Source organism: Syngnathoides biaculeatus, chromosome 15 (genome assembly GCF_019802595.1).
Source record: "Syngnathoides biaculeatus isolate LvHL_M chromosome 15, ASM1980259v1, whole genome shotgun sequence".
Classification (NCBI taxonomy): domain Eukaryota; kingdom Metazoa; phylum Chordata; class Actinopteri; order Syngnathiformes; family Syngnathidae; genus Syngnathoides; species Syngnathoides biaculeatus.
In genome coordinates this window covers 25,463,847-25,482,784 of record NC_084654.1, presented here as the reverse complement: position 1 = coordinate 25,482,784, position 18,938 = coordinate 25,463,847, and the positions used below count along the sequence as shown (strand labels likewise).

The window sequence follows — 18,938 nt, the reverse complement described above, 5'->3', positions numbered from 1 at the left end:
GCAGACTTCTCTCTGAGGTGTTTTTTTTTTTCAATTTTTTTTTTTATTTCAAAATCCACCATTGGCACTGCTGCGAGTGTCCCGTTTATTGACCATTTGGAATGGTGTACGCAAGACTTCTTTGCGGAACGGTGACCGCCACTGGACTTCCTGTCGCGTTTTCATGAAAAGGCTTCGACGGACGGTGAAGCGAATTCCACAATGTAGCCTTTCATCAACAATGGCAGGCAAGAACAAGCCTCCCGGGCCGCTAGGCAACGTTCGGGCCCCGTCAGATGTCAGGCCTTCAAAATAAAAGCACGGTTCAACTGTTTTGCACCGCTTTGTTTATGGTCCAGGGAAGTGAGATGGAACTACGTCATGATTCTGATTTGGTTCCCATGGAAACGTGCTGGGTTAGGGTGACCCTGACCTTGTTAGAAACTGGACACATTTGATGCGAAAACTGATCAAATACCTAATGACGTCATTTGGTCTGAAGAGCAGGAAATTTGAGTGTGACGATGCAACAGCACCTACTGGTGGCCAGTCGGTCCACCGCTACTATGACGGGTCGCGTGTTGCTATGGAAACGCGATGTTTGGCTGAGTTGGGTTGTTCCAATCCTGACCCAAACCCTATTGGATACTGGACTAGTAGCGCCCTCTGCCGATATAAAAAGTGCAGGCAGGTACGTTGGGACGTTCGAATCCTTCAAATTCACGTCGAGCCGCTTTTCGCAAATGTAAGCGCTCGTTTTTACAGTAAGTGAATAAAAAAAAAAAACTGCAAATGTCCAAATTTGTCGCTGGGGGTGCTGCGCCGATATTTCAGGACATTTCACTCAAGGAACTTGGCAAATGTCTTCAAAGTTAAAGGTCAAGTGTCATTTCCTAAGTAGATATCCGGCGTAAAAACTGGAGTTCTGTTATTTTTTAAAAGCACTCTAATAAAAAATAATATTCTTAATTAAGATGTGGCGGCTATTTTAAATGCATGTCAATTTGTTTTGGAAGTTGGATCATTTGATATTCATGAAGTAGTTGTCGGAAACACATTGATGGACATTGACGCCATCACCAAAAGTGACATCAAGTTTATGTATTTAGTTGAAGAGTGTCTTTCGTTCATTTTTACATGTATTTATAAATGAATATCGATTCTTAATTTGTTAGGAGGAAGGGAAGAGTCTATGTTGTAGTTGCAAAGTGTGTCCACAGGTGGCAGAAAAACAGCTTTGGTCCGAAGAAGAAGAAGACGAAGAAGAGGAGGAGGAAGCGGAAGAGGCGTACCCACAGAAGCGACAGGGCAACCAGTCGGAACAAGATGGCGGACGTCGACGGTGAGTAAAAAAGTTGGGCTCCTGCAAACACATTTTTTTTTAAAAGGCTATTCAAAGCTAAATTTGATGGAAATGTCCCCCCCCCATGAAATAAGACCTTTGTAAGAGAATAAAGTAGAGTCTTGATGACATATGATGCAACAGACCGCCCAAATGAGCAACATTGACAACATTTTAAAACCTTTATTAAATGAAATGTCTTAAAAACGTTTATAGTTAGTTTATAGTCTAGATGTGGCCATTTAAGCGTTCCAATGTTGTTCGTTGATGGTACGTTAGCGACACCACGTGTGGGTCACACACACACACACACGTAAGAAGCGTGAAAGTTTCATTTAATATTAGAACATATTTTTTTTCCGACGATGAGCACTTTTGCGTCGAGTAATGTTACAATCACTTATTCTTCTTGGTCGTCGAATTTTTAATGTTATGCGTTTAAGCAGCGTGGCGGGCCTTCTAGCGCTATGCTAACGCTAATATTAGCATGCTGTTAGCCGCCACATGGTTGCGGCACGTGTCGCACAGACGGCCACGTGTGCTCAAAAGTCATTAAAACAACTGGTCAATATTTGCGTTGCATGATTAATTATACGCGCCAAGTATTGTATACTCTGACCTCAGTAATACTTTTGTCAGGGGTCGTCATCACGGAATGCAGTTTCATTGTCTGCAGCCAATTCAAAAGTAATATTGTCGAATAAAATAGTCTGTTGCCATTGAACACGTTGACTTTTTAGAGCAAATTACATTTTTATTGCACCAGAAATGTTAACATTTTTTTCCAGGTTAAACTTTTCACTGGAATGCAATTGTTTGGTCGTGCTAGCAAATATTCATGTTTGGCACACGCACCAAAAAAATAAAATAAAATAAAAAGCATGCGTGAATTCAGTCAAGAATCCCGCAACCCACATGAAAACCAGTACATAAAATGGAGGAAATGCAACTTTTCTTAGTTAAATGTTGTGGGGAGGGGGCGGGGGCCGGGGTATGACTTTTAGACTGTAATAAAAGTTTAGTTGTGCCACCGCAAGTGTAGGAAGGTAGCAGGGTCCAATGTGGCTACACGCCCTCGTTCGAATGTCGTGTTTACTTCAAACCTTCCAGACTTCAGCTAGAACAACAAATGTCAGGAAAAGCTGCCTAGAACATCAGAGCTTTTTGTGGGTCAGAGGCCGTGGCAGTTGTGCGCTGACTTTGGTCGACTTTCAGTGCAATTGGTTCATTATCAACAAGCGTGTTGTGTTTCGAGGGTGTGCACAATTATGCACCCACCCAAAGCATCTCATTGGCTTTACTTTGCAGATTCGGCGAAGAAGAAGAAGGCCAAGAAAATGGCCGAGGATGTTGGGGTGAGTGCGAAAGGAGGATTGCTTTCGGCTTTTAGGATTTGAATTCCAAGTGACGCTGTTGAAAATGTAACAAATTGAACTTTTGATGGTTCCTTGGAGAAAAAAAAATTTTTTTTTTTTTTTTTTGTTTACACAAACAGTAAACTGATCATTCACTTTGACAAATTTGTTTAGAAACATGGTTGGCTGAATGACAAATGTGCCATTAAAACAATCTCCGTTTGAAAGCTAAATTTGCTTTAGTTCAAGTTTCTGAATACCTTGATTTGCGTATCTCAAACTAATAATAGATGACACCACAAGGTGGCGCTTCAAGGTCATATCTGTAAAAATGATACTTTAGAGCTGGCGGATGCGAGAGCCAATCACAGACTTGAGGACAAAGTGACATGAGTTGCCCCCACCCCAAAGTGATACATATTTGGGGAACATTTGAAGCGCAACAAATTTGAGGACGTCTTTCCTCTCAATAATGTAACGAATTGCAATCGGGTGGAGTTTTGTGCCGCCGTTGTATGAAAGAGCCCCCGAACTAACGAGCCCCCCCAACGTCTTCCTGAAGGAGATCCAGCAGAGCGGCGACTTCCTCATCCGACCCGAAAGCAAAGTGCCCACGTTGGACACGTCGCAGTGGCCCCTCCTCCTCAAGGTGAGCACGTGGCTACTTTTGCGGGGGGGGACGGGACGGTGCGACATGATGAACCCGTTTATCCATTCGCTGAGCGGCGGTCCGTCCCGGCCCCGCGCCCCGCTTCCAAACTGGGGGCGGGGCATCTCCGCTGCCGCCATGGCGCGCGTTTCGGCGTTCTGCCGCGGCGCGGGCAATGGCGGCGCGGCGCCAGGGGCCCGGACGGGTCGTCTCAAAGATTCACTTATTGGGCTGATCGCGCCGACCGACGGAGGGCTCGCAGCTGGCCCGCGTCCTCGAGGTAATGATGTGCGTTTCCCGTAGAACTTCGACAAGCTGAACGTGCGCACGGCCCACTACACGCCGCTGCCCAGCGGGAGCAACCCGCTCAAGAGGGACCTCCAGGACTACATCAGGTAAGACGGGGGGGGGGGGGGGCTGAATGGCCGTCATGGTGACCAAAAGTTGCCATTTTAGAGCGCCGATTCCCAACCTTCACCTTTTCATTTGGAAGGCACACCAGCGAACAAAAGTGTCACAAAAAAGTCAAATCTGTCCATATTTGTTTGGTTTTTATATGCCGCTGCCATTGATGAGCAGATGCATTAAGTTGTAAATGAATTTTTCAGCAATTCAATGAAAATTGAGCATTTCCCGCAGCGCATCAGAAGGTGGTCGGGAGCCACTGTTGCTTTTGAAGTGTGCGCGCGAGTACGCTTGAAAGATGGAAATTGCAGCCTGAGCGCAGTTTTGCGGCACCGTGTATACTGATAATTATAAAAAAAAAGAGGCGAAAAGCCGTCTTAACGCGAGCTGCGTGCCCCCCCCCCCCTCAAAAAAAATCATCTTTCATCAAAACCTGGTCCCTGGCGGCCATTTTGCGCTCAAAGAGGCGAAAAGCCGTCTTAACGCGAGCTGCGTGTGCCCCCCCCCCCCCCCCAGGTCAGGCTTCATCAACCTGGACAAGCCGGCCAACCCGTCGTCCCACGAGGTGGTGGCGTGGATCCGCCGCATTCTGCGCGTGGAGAAGACGGGCCACAGCGGCACCCTGGACCCCAAAGTCACGGGCTGTCTCATTGTGTGCGTGGACCGAGCCACGCGATTGGTCAAATCCCAGCAGAGCGCAGGTACAGTGGGCTTTTCTGTCGGCGGCGGCGGCGGGCGGGCGGTTGATCCAGGTGGATCGGACCCCCGCAGAGCTGCCCGGCCATGCAAAAAAAAAAAAAAAAATTGAGCGGCCTCTCCCACCCGCTCCGCTCTGCCGTGTGTTGCAGGCAAAGAGTACGTGGGGATCGTTCGGCTGCACAACGCCATCGAAAGCGAGCACGTGCTAGCCAGAGTAAGTCGTGCTTTGCTACTTAATGGCCACCGGGTGGCGCTCTGCTGCCCGGCGCCTGTCATTAGGCTTTGACGTGGAGTAGAAAGTCGAAAAGCTTTTATTTGAATTTCCACAAATCTGATTTCTAACTTTTTTTTTTTTTTTTGTCCCCAGAAAGTGTTTGGTTCTGTCTTGTCCTTCTGGAAATTGCTTTTTTTTTTTTTTTTTTTTTTTTTTTTAAATTTATTTAAATAGAAATAGGTTGTGTCTAAAAGTACGCAATATAGGGATTAAAAAGTTGCCCCCACTTTGTGGCAAAGTCTGAAGTTGATTTTGAAAGAAGTTATTGAATAGAGTGGAGCCCGAAAAATGTCGCCCAGTTCTGACCTTGACCGGGCAAATGTGCGACGCTCTGAGAGGCAAAAATGTTGGAGCCTTTTCACGTTTCCAGGCCTTGGAGACTCTGACGGGCGCCCTGTTCCAGCGCCCGCCGCTCATCGCCGCCGTCAAGCGCCAGCTGCGCGTGCGAACCATCTACGAGAGCAAATTGGTGGAATACGACGCCGAGAGGAGGCTCGGTAAGGTCAACCGGGCGCGGCGGGGGGGGGGAAGCTCGCCCGGAGTTGACGTCGGGGGTCTTTCAGGAATCTTCTGGGTGAGCTGCGAGGCGGGCACCTACATCAGGACCCTGTGCGTGCACCTGGGCTTGCTGCTGGGGGTCGGCGGCCAGATGCAGGAGCTCCGGAGGGTCCGTTCCGGGGTCATGGGGGAAAAGGTGGGTGGCGACCTCTCACCAAAGTGTTGAGTTCAGTGCGACTGGCGGTGGCGCACTGCCAATTGAACTTTGGGACAGCAAAAGCGCGGCTGAGATTTTATCCGTAAGGTCTCGCTGCCGACAGCGACCAAACGCGTCTGCCCGTGAAAGTTCCACCTTTGGTCCGACGTGAGGAGTCTCTATCTCCCCCCCCCCCCCCCCCCCCCCCCCCCCCTCCCGCTTCAGGACAACCTGGTGACCATGCACGACATCCTGGACGCGCAGTGGCAGTTTGATCACAACAAAGACGAGTCGTACCTGCGCCGCGTCATCTTCCCTCTGGAGAAGCTGCTGGTGTCGCACAAACGTTTGGTGATGAAGGACAGCGCGGTGAGCGCCGCCCCCTCCCTCTCCCCTTTGGTTGCGGTCAACCGTCGGCGCTGACCTCTTGCGCCCGCCGCTCTTCAGGTCAACGCCATCTGCTACGGCGCCAAGATCATGTTGCCGGGGGTCCTGCGCTACGAGGACGGCATCGAAGTCAACCAGGACATCGTGGTCATCACCACCAAGGGAGAAGCCATCTGCACAGGTGGCGCCGCCGCGTAGAAGCGACTCAAATCGCGGCGCGGCGCGGGCCACATGATGACTCGTGTAGATCCAGGAGCCTCCGGGCCGTGCTGACCTCCCATCTATCACCCTTGTCTGATGGCTCGCCCGCGCTGCGGACTTTGTTTTTAGTTTTGACGTACTTGGCCGCGAAAGCAGATTGCGGTGACGGCTTTGTTTGTGTGTGTCAGCCGTCGCCCTGATGACGACGGCGGTCATCTCCACGTGCGACCACGGCGTGGTGGCCAAGATCAAACGCGTCATCATGGAGCGAGACACGTACCCTCGCAAGTGGGGACTCGGACCCAAGGTACCGCCCGTTTGAATCGTTCCGCTATTGGACCATTTTTGGCTGCCTTGAGCGCAGATCTCGTTTGGGGTGAAGAAGCAACGCGGGAATTGGGAAAGGATGCCATGCAAAATCACCACAAATATTTGTGAATGGTGTCCAGCATTTAGATTTTCGGACGCAGTTATCGGCTTCATATTTATTCAAGCGCTCACGTCAGTCCGATTGATTTGCAAAGTGAAATTTTGCGGGCCTCATCTGAACGGGGATGACGGGAAAAGGACACGGCGGCGTTCAAGTGGCAGCCAAATGCCGACAGCAAATCTCGGCCGGCCGGCCGCGCGTTAGCGTTTTCCCACCGCCGACTACAAAGTGTCGTTTTTGTCCATCAGGCGAGTCAGAAGAAGATGATGATCCAGAAAGGACTCCTGGACAAGCACGGAAAACCCAACGGGAGCACCCCCGCCACCTGGAAGGCGGACTACGTGGACTACAGGTGAGCGGCGAGGCCCTCTGGCGGTGCAGAGAGTTATCCGCGGTCGAGGTGCGCCGTCCTCTTCCGGGGAGTCGCTCTGCTACAGCGAGACTCCGCAGCAGCTTGTCGGTTCTGCCCCCCGCGGCCGGGCCGGCGCTGCTCGGTGTTACAAAACGTGGCCGCGTCGTTGCCCTTCTAACAAGTCTCATTGTGACGTATCCCGATTTAATGGTTCTAAAATTGCACCTTTTGTTGAATTGCCAGATTTGGGATGGCTGGAAATGGCCGCCTACACGTGAGCACATTTATTTGGAGGGTGTGCACACTTCTGCAACCTTTTACTCCCTCAGTAGAATTTCCTTTGAGTTGGTGATGTCATTCATCCCAAGAGTGGAAATTAGGTTAAAAATGATTTCAAGGGTTTCATTAATGGTGGAATGTTTGGAGGTCATCACGAAACTGGCATTTGAACGCTTTTTAGATGCTGTCACTTGTCATTTATTTTTTTTTTCTTCTCCCCCCCCCCCCCCCCCCCGACTCCAAAGCGTCTCCGCCAAGGAGGCAGAAGCCAACGCCACGCCGGCCAAGGTAACTAAATTCCCTTCCGACGTTCCGTTGAGCCTCCGGCCCTGCGGGTGGCGTCCTCGCTCACCCTTTTTTTTTTTTCCTTCCTTCTTCTTGGTGCAGAGGAAGAGGGAGGCGGCTGACAGCGAGGGGGACGCCACGCCCTCCGCGCTGGCCGCCGCCGAAACGCCCAAAGAGAAGAAGAAGAAGAAAAAGAAACTCGCAAAGACGGAAGAGGCGACGGCGGCCGAAGAGACGCAAGGAGAGGTTGGTTGCAAATCATTTTGGGGCGAGGCTGGCGCATCAAGGAAATATGTAAATTGATGTGGAAAAATATGTTGGGATGGTTGACTTTTGCTTGGAGGGAAATGGGGGACTTGGGAGAGAGATGTCAAGTTTAGTGAGAAATGTATGCCAAAACACTTTTTTTTTTTTTTTTTTTTAAACTGTATTCATATTTTGGGGGAAACCAATATTTGTAACAAATGTTTAGGGGGGGCTTGAGTCCTTTTCAAGCTCATATTGTGTCCGTTTCGGCTCTGTTGTCAAGTTTGGCCACAAAGCTTGAGAAAGTTGACATTTATTTTTTTCATGTTTGCAGCTTGAAAGTGGCAAAAAGAAGAAAAAGAAGAAGAAAGCCAAAGACGACGACGACGACGCTTCGGAGTGACGCTCGCAACCATTGCAGAACTGATAGCCTTTTTTTTTTTCTTTTTTTTTTACTGTTTGAATTGTAAATAACGCGTTTCAAAGAAAATATTTTCACATTTTAGAAAACTCTAAAATGAAGGGTTGATGCCATGTATCAAACATTTACGTCAATAAAACAAAAACCAAAACTTGTAAGCGACTCGAGTGATTTCAATCCACCGCAAATGATTTCAATCCACCGCAAATGACGGTCGACGCTTTTGCGCTGTCGCTGCGCCTTTAAGAGCGCAGCTCTCGTTCCTATAGGCCGACTGGAGTCACGTGCTTCCAGTGGCCCTCAATATTGCGGTCCCACGTGACCTTTCCCTTCAACAGGTGAACAGAATTAAAAAAAAAAAAAAAACTTGCCACGTGGCAAATTGCGGATCCACCAGTGAAGTGCACCCAAAAAAATGAAAACTAAGCACGTGATTGATTTGCAAACTTCGGAATCAACCTGTAGTACACGTATCCGTCTGTAGGCGGCGCTATAGTTCCGGCAAAAGAAAAAAAAGACCGAAGCTATTGAGCATGCGCAGTGGAAAAAAAACAAGACTACAAACGAGTTCAAATAACGGACGAATACAAAATTAGAAAACAAAAAAATGTAGATGTGAAAAGTAGTTCGGAAGAGCTGACTTTTCATTTCCGCTTGTGAGGAACTGCGCATTTGGAAGTTAAAACGAATTAAAATAATGGAAATGTTTCTGCCCCGTCATCTGTGCCTTGATTCTGATTTGTTTTTATTTCATGTCAAATAATTAAAAAAGAAAAAAAAAAAAAAAAGGAACCTGGGAGCGGACAAAACGGACCGGATGGAAGAGACGAGCGGAACAAGCTTTTGTGCCAACAGGGGGCGCTCGCGGCTCAGTGGACGTTAACAGCACCGACGGAGAAGAAGAATCCAGGAAGTCACCCAAGGCCGCCTGAAGAAATCGGAGACATGGAAGGTAGAAAACGACCAAAATATAACATCGGGAATGCGCCTACACGCGTGTTGATGTCATTTAGTTGTAGTTTTATCGACGCATGAAATTCAGCCAATGTCTTTATTTCCTGGATCTGACTTACTGTGGACCATCTTGTGAGATTTGTAGCGGGTGAGAAGTTGGCTGATGCATGCAGGAAACGTTTTTGAAGAACAAGTGTCATGCGCAGAGCTGTAGCGGAATAACTCAATGAAGTTGGCAGAAAGTCGCTCGACTCAGGACAGACAGAAGATGGCTTCATGCCGGATGCATTATTTGCCTTGAGGATCCTCGTGGAAAAGTACAGAGAAGGTCAGAAGGAGCTGCAATGTGTCTTTGTGGACCTGCAGAAAGTTTATGACAGAGTACCAAGAGAGGGGAACTGCGGTTCCTGCGGAGAAAAATGTATGGCAGAATAGTACACGACGTGTTTGAGGGCAGGAGGACAGCAGTGACAGAAGAATTTAAGGTGCAGGCGGGACTGCACCGGGGGATCTGCGCTGAGCCCCTTCCTGTCCGTTGTGGTAATGGATTGGCTGACAGATGAGGTTAGACTGGGATCCCCTTGGACCACGATGTTCGCAGATGATATTGTGCTATGCGGTGAAAGCGGGTGGAGGAACCATTACAAAGATGGAGGGACGCGGAATGAAGATTAGCCGAAGTGGAACTGAACACATGTGCGTGAAAGAGATAGCGAGGGCGGACCGCTTCAAAGAAGAAACTGGTCCGGGTGCTGAAAAGATGACAGGAAGCAAGCAAATGAAGATGTTGAGTTTTTCTCAGCAGATGTTCTGGAGACAAAAGTTGGACAGGGGACATCCGGGGGGGAAGAGAAAGACAGTGTGTGTGTGTACACTGGTGAGGATGGAGAAAGACAACGGAGGGGGGGGGGGGGGTGTCTGCCGCTTAATGTCAGAAACAAACGGTACATTTGTGAAATATCATAATAGTATACTGCTGATATTTTTGTGTTTCATAAAATGTTGCCCCTTTGAACAAATTCTGAGAAACTTTTGCCAACCCTGACCCTGACCCACAGATCCACTAAATGCTTTGCGCAAACGGTCAAGCGTTTATGTCAAAATTGAAGTTGAAATGTTGGCGTCAGGCGACGTCGCCAAGGCGAACAGGAAGTGCTCGGCTGTGACAGGAAGCGCCCGCAAGCTGAAGGACAACGCGGCCGACTGGCACAACTTGATGCTGCGCTGGGAGAAGCTCAACGACGAAGGCGTCGTCGTGGCGGGAAACATCGTCAGCGCCGGGGGGGGCCGCAGGTGGGACCGCCGTTTGTCTTCAAGATTTTTGGGGCTAGCGTGCTAATGCTAGCGCCTCTCTTTCTCTCCATCTACTTCCTGTGCAGCAGAGAGGAGGCAGAAGGATCGTCCCGGGATCTCGTGGTCCGGAATTCGGGACTTCAAGAAGAATGTGAAAAACTGAAGGATATCGTGGACAAAATGGTGACGAAAATGTTGGAACTCCGCACAACGACCCAAACGTTGTCCGTTGGCGTTGCTCAAATGCGGAACTTCCTGTCAGGCGGCCATCGTGGCCAAGATGGAGCGTCTGATGGCGTCCCAGCGAGGCCTGGTGGATTTGGAGGAATTTCGGTTCGGCCCCCGAGGCCGCAGCGTTCCGCTCTTCCACAGCTGGAACGCCCAAGACTTTGGTGAGATTGGACCCGACGGAACCGCCGCCGCGTCAAACGGGGGCTAACGAAGTCGGCTCCTTTTCCCAGCGTCGTCCTGCGCCGTCCTGCTGCAGTCGTTCGCGTCGGAGCTGCGTCTCAAGCGGGTCCTGCTCCGGGAAGCGGCTCACGGCGCCGACCCGGACCTGAGCCTGGTGTACCTGTCGTGCTGGCTCCACCAGCCGCTGGTACCGGTCCGTGCCCGCCTGGCGCTGGAGGCGGTCCTGCTGGAGACGGGCCAGCGACACCTTCCTGTTTGACAATGACTTTTATTGGCAAAACGGGATGGACGGCCGTTATTGGAAAAAGTCATAAAAATAGTGCAGCTTCGTTTCTCACGTTTATCTACATATTAACAGCGCAAATATGAAAAAAAAAAAAAAAAAAAACCATGTACAAGAAGCTCTTAAAAATCAATTCCTCCGGCGTCGGCTTCAGAACAACGTTTGGATCGCGAGAATGTGGAGAAGATCCGGACCAACGAAATAAATAGAACCTAAACGGAGAGCGCCCCAAGGTTCCCCCAACCGAGTCTGCAAATTTGTCACAGAAGCTTCCGGAAGCAAGCCAGCAAGATGGCCGACTTAGTCACCGGACCTCCTCTGAAGGTTCCGTGATGAACTCCATCCGCGACGGGCCCTTTTCAATACCGTTCTGGAGCCCGCAGTCCGCGATTCGGCCCGAGGTGTCCGGAAGGTTCCGTGACAAAGTCTGCCGCCCTTTTGTCGGAGGACCTTTAGGAACACATTCAGGTGACTGACCAATCACAGACTTTTGTTCCAAAACCTTCCATTCCAAAGTCCAGAACCCTCCCAAAAGTTCAGCTGGCTCTGCCGGGGTCGGCCGCCTCGATTCCCAGGAGGGCCTGGACCGCCTCCAGGGGGACCCCCTGCGGGGTTTGGATGTGCATGGTGGTCCCGTCCGGCCCGTTGACGATGACGATGCCGTCCGCGTCGCTCAGGCCGTCCGTCTCGATGTAGATCTCCTGGCCCTCCTGGACCAGACACGTGTCCGGAAGCTTCTCGGGCTCCTTGCGCCGCTCGTCCCGCGCCGGGGGGGCCCCCGCCTCCGCCTCCCGCCGCTCGGCTGCGGTCACCTCCGTGGGGGTGGCGGCTGGCGGGGGCTGGGCGGGGCCAGTGAGGCTGGAGGAACAAACACTCGTGACTAAAGATGCGGCGTGACGATTGGGGCACGAGCGACTCAGAAAATGGACGGACGGACAGACGGATAAATGATGTCGGAGCTGAACAACAGCAATGTTACAACCCCCCCCCCCCAAAAAAAAAAAAAATAAATAAATATGACTTAAATATTGCCACTTGATCGTACGGCGGTGGATTTTGTCACAAGCAGGTCAGCCCTTTTATTCGTCAATTGCGGACAAATATCAGGCCCCGCCCACTTTGACATTTTTCCTCCCTTTCTTTGGAAGCGTCACTCACGGTTTGGCTTCACCGGGAATCGGCGTCGCGGAGGCGGCGCAGGGCGTCGACGTCGGCGTCACGGAGGTCGCGGCGGAGACCGCGGCTGGCGTGTTACAAGGTCAGAGGTCAATACTCGCGTCTCGGCGAAGGCTCGCCGACCTGCGGCGTCGACGTACCCGCTCGCTCGATGCCGTTGTGCTGCAGGGGAACGCTGTTCTCCATCTTGAAGCGCTTGGACGGAGGCAGCATCTTGGAGTTCTGGAAGGAGAACGTTTGAGATTTTGGCCTGAGCTGGATCAACCGGAGATCGGGGACGAGGACTTGGACAACTTTACCTCCATGTAACGACTACTCTTGTTGCTCACGCCGGACGCCGGCGAAGCGCCGGGGACGACCCTCATCCGGTTCACCTCGTCAAGGATGCCAAGAGACCGCGCCACCTACGAGCAATCGGCGGCACCGTCGGAAACGAGTCCTCCAAAGTTCTACTGGGGCTTCGTAAGACTTTTCTGAGGGTCGGCTCACGGTAGACGTGACGAGTGAGTATCAAATGTTAGATGACGCGATGAATTGGGAACATCGCGGCAGATGTTCATCTTTGAAATGGCCACAATTGGCATCAAATTGCGCATCCCCATCCACTTCCCGTCTTTTTCTTTCGAGGGCCACTAGAAATGGTCAAAATTCAACTAAAACCCGGACTTGAAACTAAAATGGCCGTTGTGACAGGGTGAATCTTTTCGAGGTCCAAAAGACAAACAAAAGTTTCCCACACTACGGGAGAAGAGTCCAAAAGTTCTTGCCTCAATGTTCCTGACTTCCAGGGGTGTGGCTCCTCCTAGTGGCGTGATGATGTAATCGTGCGCAGCCTGTCTGACTTGCGCCTGCAGCGACTCGAACTCGCGGTAAATATCTGGAAAGAGAGTACGAGGCGGGCCGGTGCGCTCCACCTGCAACGAACAAGGACAGCACTTTTGACACGACCCGAGTAAACAAAAGACCCTTTGAGGGACGGGAGACTCGTTTGGGAGAAAACTTTTAGGAGAGACTCTTCGTGACTTGACCAGTCTCCATTTTCAAGATGGTTTGTCTGTGAAATTTCAGTTTATAGACCGACACTGAGCTGACTAACGGACGGGTGGGGGTGGGGGTCATCAAATTGCTTTGGATTTGAGCTCAGCATAATTTTTGAGGAGACGATAATGATTGCACTGTGCGGTAAATGGCCAAGCAGACTAAAACCAACTTTGTGACGTCTTTCAAAGGAACTACTATCAATGTACAAGCGTGTGAGTTGATTTTTATTGTACTGTTATCTCGAGATGACGTGGCGCGGTGGGTGAGTGTTTGTACCTTGGCCAGCAGCATCTCCCAAACACTTAAAACTTTGGTGAGACGAGGCAGAACAATGTCCATCAGCTCCTCATCCTCACATTGATCCACCAGCTGGAGACAAGGCGGTCGTCACGGAAACGCACCAAAGCCGCAAACTCAAAAAAAAAAAACATAACAAACCTCCTGCAGTCGCTCCCGTCTCCTCTCCAGCTGTTGGTCGCCGCTCACCACGCCGCCACCCGGCACCTTCGGCGGCCGTCCGCGGCGCCCCCGCCGGCCCATGAGGCCGCCCGACACCTGAAGGAACTTAAGCACACGTCAACTTGTACGACGGTCCCCCCCCCCCCCCGTCGACTTCTGAAAATGTTTTTACCTTGGAAGGCAATCCCAGGGACCGGCCACGGCCACGCCCCCTCCCTCGCCCTCTGCCGCGGGGCCTGCCGGGACCTCGATGGTGGACGCCCCGAAATCCTCCACCGAGCGCCGGGCCCGATTCCTGACACGAGACAGTCGGCTACCGAGTAGGAACGGGCAAGTACCGACAAGGAGTTATCGAGCCGATGGCGGCCTTATTTCAATGTATCGGCTACTTGTGAAAGATCCCCACGAATTAGCATGTGGCGATAATGTAAAGTTAACAGAATTAGCTAATAGTTGGCATAAAGACAACGGAACGATCAATTAATTTGGACGTAGCGTATAAGAGCATGTAGAGGTGACGGTCCACCGTTACCATTAAGACGTAGCGCTTCCAAAAGGATTTCACTCATGTACCCGCAGCATATTAACTAGCATGTAGAAGCAACAGAATGAGTTAAATTGCGTATAGCATATAACGGCATGCAGCAGTACTGGTAACAGAATGTTTGTTCGTTAGCATGGAAGACTAATTGGCAGACGGTAATTGAACAGTCAGCAGACTGACCGCTTGGTTAGCATGACAAGCTAATTGCCATAAGGAGGTAATGGACAGAACTGTAACCCAAAAAAAAAAAAAAAGTTCCTTAGGATCTAGAGCAAAATAGCACATCGAGCTAACCAGCATGCAAAGGAAAAGCTCAGGGAGCAAAAAAAAAAAAAAATGTATATTTTGGATACAGAACAAAATAGCAAACTGGGGTAACGGACAAGTCAGCTAGCTTAGCAAGTGCAGGTGGCAGCAGGACCATTAATATCATGGAGTCAGCAAAGCGTGTCATGCTAATTAGCGTGTAGCTCTACTGGAACAAAAATTGTCAAGCGAGCTCATGTGCATCATTTTTTGTGTCAGTTACCATGGCAGCAGGTTTTCCCTCCGTTTCCTCTTCCTTGGCGACATCCATCACGGTCGCGTCTGCGGGCTCAGGGGCGATCGTTTGCGATCGGTCGTCGTCGTCGTCGCCGTCGCCGCCGCATGTCTGCGGCAGCGGCGCTTCGCAGACCGGCACAGGCTCGCCGTGGGTGGGGTTGAGCTTGTAGTGGCGGTTGAGTCCTCCCGGTCCGATGTAGGCCTTGTCGCAGGTCTGGCACGGGTGGGACCTGGACTTGTGGCTGTAGGCCAGCGTGGCGTCAGTGTCTCTGGCGGCGTCCTTCCTGTCCTCGTCCTCCATGCTCATGTCCGAGTAGTCGTCGGAGTCGGACTGGTGGCTCTCGGCCAGGTCCTCGGTCTTGATGAACTTGTAGTCTTTGGCCTTGTACTTGGGCGGTCTGGAGACCCTGCCCGACCTAGTCTGCACCTTGACCGCCTTCTTCTCTTTCATCTTCTTCTGCTTCCTCGCCTTCTCTTTTTCTTTGTCTCGGTCCTTGGCCGCAGCGGGGTCGGCCGCCGCCGGTGACCCTGCCACGGAGGGGGCCGGTACCGGTCGGACCGGAGTCTTGCCCGGGGGTGATGTGGTGCCGTTGGCGGGGGTCTTGAAGAGCGACACGCTTGCCGCTTTAACAGCGGGGGTAACGGTCTGAGTGGGGGGCGTCTTGCCGGCGGTGGAGGCGATGGCGACGGGGGCGGACGCGGCGCCTGGCAGCTTGTGGACCAATGGAAGCAGAGAGCCGACCACGGGGGCGGGGCTCTGGAGGAGCAGCTGGATGGGGGCGTCACCCAAGTTCTGCTGTAAGAACAACTGCTGGCCCTGCTGGGCCACCATAGGCTGGATGTGAATGATCTGAGTGCTGCCGTTGGTGGACAGCGTCACCTGTGGTTGGGTCACAGTCTGATTGTTGTGCTGCTGGGGGGCGGGGCAAAGCTTCACTTCCTGTTTGGGAGGAGCCTGAATCTGGATCCTGACCGGTTCCGTCTGCGGGCACAAAAGTCAGATCACATTGCGAAAACGTTTGCCGAGCTTTGGGTCTTTACGTGGTAACGCGTAGATTCCAACATCTGTACACGAACGACACATTCGTTGCGGTAGAACACGAGCGACTACCCGAACTGAAACGATGACCCAAAGTTATAGTTTGTTTAAAAAAAAAAAAAAAAAAAAAAAAATCTAATCAAATTGAAATGAGTCAAGTGGAACTTGTGGATCTCACGAAGCGTCGTCGTACGGAGAAGAGAAAAAGTCCAAACGGACACACTGGGACGCAAACCTCCGTGTCTGGGTTAGGTTATGTAACTTTATTTGCACCCAAGTGTGTATTTGGCTGCTCATCCATACAGAGAAATCATTTATACCATGACTAAAATAAAAAGACAATGATTGAAAAATAACCTCAACCCGAACCTAAAAACAAGGACACAAGCAAATATTGAAATCACAATACCAAGAAAATACAGACTATGTCCGAATATGAAGGATCGTGGAAGGCAGCGATTGAATATTTTTAGACTGGATCATTTTTGCAAATATTTGATCGCGTAATCGGATAAAATTTCATTACCGAACAACAAAACACGTGTGAGGTCCAGCTTTCATTCTCGTCCATCCTCACGTTCCACACGCAACATTTGTGACATTGAGTGTGTACGGTTTAAAAAGGGGCGGGGACGTGGGCGTCGCCGAGCGAGCGTCGGGTTAACTGCTGTGAGGTCAGAGTTGCGGCTCTCCAAAGTGTTTAGCAAAACAAAACAATTAGCATGATAGCTAACATCAGCACGACACCGCGCTATTCATTCATCTTGCATCCATGCATGTACTGAGCTGCTTATCCTCACAGGGGTTGCGGGAGCGCTGGAGCCTATCGGGCAAAAGCCGGGGGTACACCTTGAAATGGTCGCCAGAACATACTTCACACCTTGAGGCAATTTGGAGCCTTCAATTACTGTCGTGCGTGTTTTGGGGATGTGGGAGGAACACAAACACGGACTGGGAGAAGATGCAAACTCCACTCAGTCCACGTCGAATATGATCAAATGTTTAGGAATCAACTTGCAGGTTGAAATTCCCTTGTGAGCAATTTCTTTTGGACCGACCCGTCACAGGTTAAACCACGAAGGCACGATTCCACCCATTTCCTGGGTTTTCTCATTGACTCTGCCTTTGTCAAATGTTTTCTTTTACAGAAGGAAAGCCATCTTCTTCCACGCACAAGTACGTTTGGGTTGGTGGTACGACGCCCGACGTGTATCTTGTTTGACTATTTGTGTCGTGTTCTTACCTTGGAATGGGTCAGGTGGACTGCGCCGGCGCTGGTCTGCAGAGCAACCTGCTGGGCAACAGTCTTCAGCTGTTGTGAGGCGTTCTGGACTTGGACCAGCTGTTTGACGGATTGCTGCGGGGTCTGGACCTGGACTAGCTGCTTCACCGCCTGCTGCGGGCTGTTGACCTGGATCAACTGCTTGGCCGCAGTGTGGATCTGAACCATTTGTTTGGTCGCCTGCTGCGGGGTTTGGACCTGGACTACTTGTTTGGCCGGCTGCAGCGGGGTCTGGACCTGGACTACTTGTTTGGCCGGCTGCAGCGGGGTCTGGACCTGCTGCTGCTGTTGTTGTTGGGACTTGTTGCTCACCTGGCTGATGACTTGCTGCAGTTGAGTGGGGTTAAGAGCCGCACTGTGGACGGGGCTGCTTTTGACGGCCTGGCTGTGCTGGAGCAGCTGGGCCGCCTCGCTGTCCGACACCTGGACCACTTGCTGCTTGCTCAGCTGCTCCAGCAGAGCCTGTTGCTCCTCGGGGGTCAGCCCGGAGCCCTCCATCAGGCTGCCGTCCGGTTGCACGTAGATGATGGTGGTGTTGCTCATGTCCGCGCCCAAGCTCGAGAACTCGGTGCCCACCAGAATGCTTTGTTCCGTCTGTAAAAAGTCCACCAGCTGAGTCTCGGCGGACACCGCCTGGGGCTGCTCCCCGGTGTCCTCGCTCTGTTCGACGGACACCGCGGTCGCGCTTTCCCCGGGCCGCCCCGGGGTCGCGTCTGGCGCGGACTCGGCCGCCTCGGTGGCGGGGACGGCCGGCTCCGACGGAGTAGGGTCCTCTGGCTGCGAGGAGTCCGCGGCGTGGTTCTGGGCCGGGGATGGCGAAGGTTCGGTGGCTGTTATTGTTCTCCCCGACCCGCTCTCATCCTCGTTGTCCGCCATTTTGGCTGCGCGGCGGCTGCTGCTAGCTGAGCGGCTAACAGGGAACCAGTCGGTGCCTCAAAGTAAACGCAATCGTCACGCGATTTTGCCAAACAAATCGACGCTCTTGTACGATATGTGCGTGTTTACAAGCGAAATGTCCCCTGCCGTGAAGAACAACATGAACACCGGTGGAGAAAAGCGGGGAGCGGATGACGGAACCTTAGAGGAGTTTTCAGCTAGCCTAGCTAGCTTAGCCTTCGCCTAGCTGCGGGAGGCGGGAGGCGGATTGTCCGGACTGGATTTGTTGGTGGAGTCGAGTCGCCATTCGCGACTTTCGTTGAGTGACACAATCGACGCCATCCCAAATCAAAGTTGCCTTTTCATTACAGCGCAGGGATACATTCAATGGTTTGGGGTTTGTTTTTCCTCTAATGGCTGGCGAATTGTGCGCCCTTTGTTGCTGTATTTCAGTAGAGTCAGCCAGTTTATACCCTACGTTATCCAAAACGCAATTGTACAACAAATTGGAATGTGAATGGCTTCAGACTGTCTTGCTTTTTTAGGATAAAAAGGGCAAAAATCTTTGGTCTTGCTCCGTCGACCTGCGGCATACCCAACACTACGCAGTTCAATCAAATCATTTGAATTGGTGACTTCATGTAAATGTTGGCTTTGTGGGATTCAGTCAGTCGTCCTGCAATACTACAACAGTACTTTGGTACTGTGGCTGAACTAAATTGTTTAAAATTTTCCTTGTGGGATTGAAATTATATGTTTTCAGTGAGGGGAAGTTACAATATGTATTTGGTTGGTATACCTGTGTAGAGTTTTACATTTTCAGGTATGCGTATTACACTTACTTCACTATTTCCTTTTCTAACCGTTTAATTTCCCAGTACACAAGAAACAATTTAAAAACAAATGTATTCAATCATATGAATTGGTGAGATGATTTAAAATTTGCTTTGGTTGGTTTTCAGTGTTGGGGAGTAAAGAAATACAAATACTGTGTTACTGTGACTCAGTAAGTGTAGGTACTTGAGTATGTCTTTTTGTA

General features: G+C 51.0%; 3 protein-coding genes and 1 non-coding gene across 6 annotated transcripts; 3 read left to right on the top strand and 1 right to left on the bottom strand.

Annotated features, from left to right (window-relative positions):
- The first annotated feature begins 684 nt into the window (after positions 1-684).
- On the top strand, positions 685-8,156 carry dkc1 (dyskeratosis congenita 1, dyskerin). Its single transcript, XM_061844682.1, has 16 exons — positions 685-724; positions 1,200-1,321; positions 2,630-2,676; positions 3,239-3,325; positions 3,629-3,720; positions 4,247-4,431; positions 4,579-4,643; positions 5,074-5,200; positions 5,267-5,397; positions 5,623-5,766; positions 5,845-5,965; positions 6,174-6,292; positions 6,664-6,767; positions 7,292-7,334; positions 7,434-7,577; positions 7,912-8,156. Coding segments are annotated over exons 1-16 (1,602 nt in total). The 5' UTR covers positions 685-722; the 3' UTR covers positions 7,981-8,156.
- On the top strand, positions 6,011-6,087 carry LOC133513852 (small nucleolar RNA SNORD83). Its single transcript, XR_009798636.1, has one exon. It is a non-coding gene; the product is annotated as a small nucleolar RNA SNORD83 (small nucleolar RNA).
- A 653-nt stretch (positions 8,157-8,809) lies between the features above and the next one.
- On the top strand, positions 8,810-10,985 carry cinp (cyclin dependent kinase 2 interacting protein). 2 transcript variants are annotated; one of them, XM_061842981.1, is made up of 5 exons: positions 8,810-8,950; positions 10,080-10,245; positions 10,335-10,428; positions 10,508-10,637; positions 10,707-10,985. In XM_061842981.1, the coding sequence occupies exons 1-5, from the start codon at positions 8,944-8,946 to the stop codon at positions 10,913-10,915; spliced, it is 606 nt and encodes a 201-aa protein (XP_061698965.1). In that variant the 5' UTR covers positions 8,810-8,943; the 3' UTR covers positions 10,916-10,985. The 2 variants fall into 2 exon arrangements, with proteins under 2 accessions (XP_061698965.1, XP_061698964.1); XM_061842980.1 differs by having other exon boundaries at positions 10,332-10,428.
- Positions 10,986-11,127: 142 nt separating this feature from the next.
- On the bottom strand, positions 11,128-18,525 carry znf839 (zinc finger protein 839). Of its 2 annotated transcripts, none has more exons than XM_061842978.1 (10): positions 16,985-18,525; positions 14,689-15,684; positions 13,788-13,910; positions 13,595-13,711; positions 13,433-13,525; positions 12,883-13,029; positions 12,415-12,519; positions 12,256-12,337; positions 12,098-12,182; positions 11,128-11,797 (listed from the first exon to the last, which is right to left on the bottom strand). In XM_061842978.1, the coding sequence occupies exons 1-10, from the start codon at positions 17,897-17,899 to the stop codon at positions 11,476-11,478; spliced, it is 2,985 nt and encodes a 994-aa protein (XP_061698962.1). In that variant the 5' UTR covers positions 17,900-18,525; the 3' UTR covers positions 11,128-11,475. The 2 variants fall into 2 exon arrangements, with proteins under 2 accessions (XP_061698962.1, XP_061698960.1); XM_061842976.1 differs by having other exon boundaries at positions 13,595-13,720; positions 16,985-18,524.
- Positions 18,526-18,938: the final 413 nt, after the last annotated feature.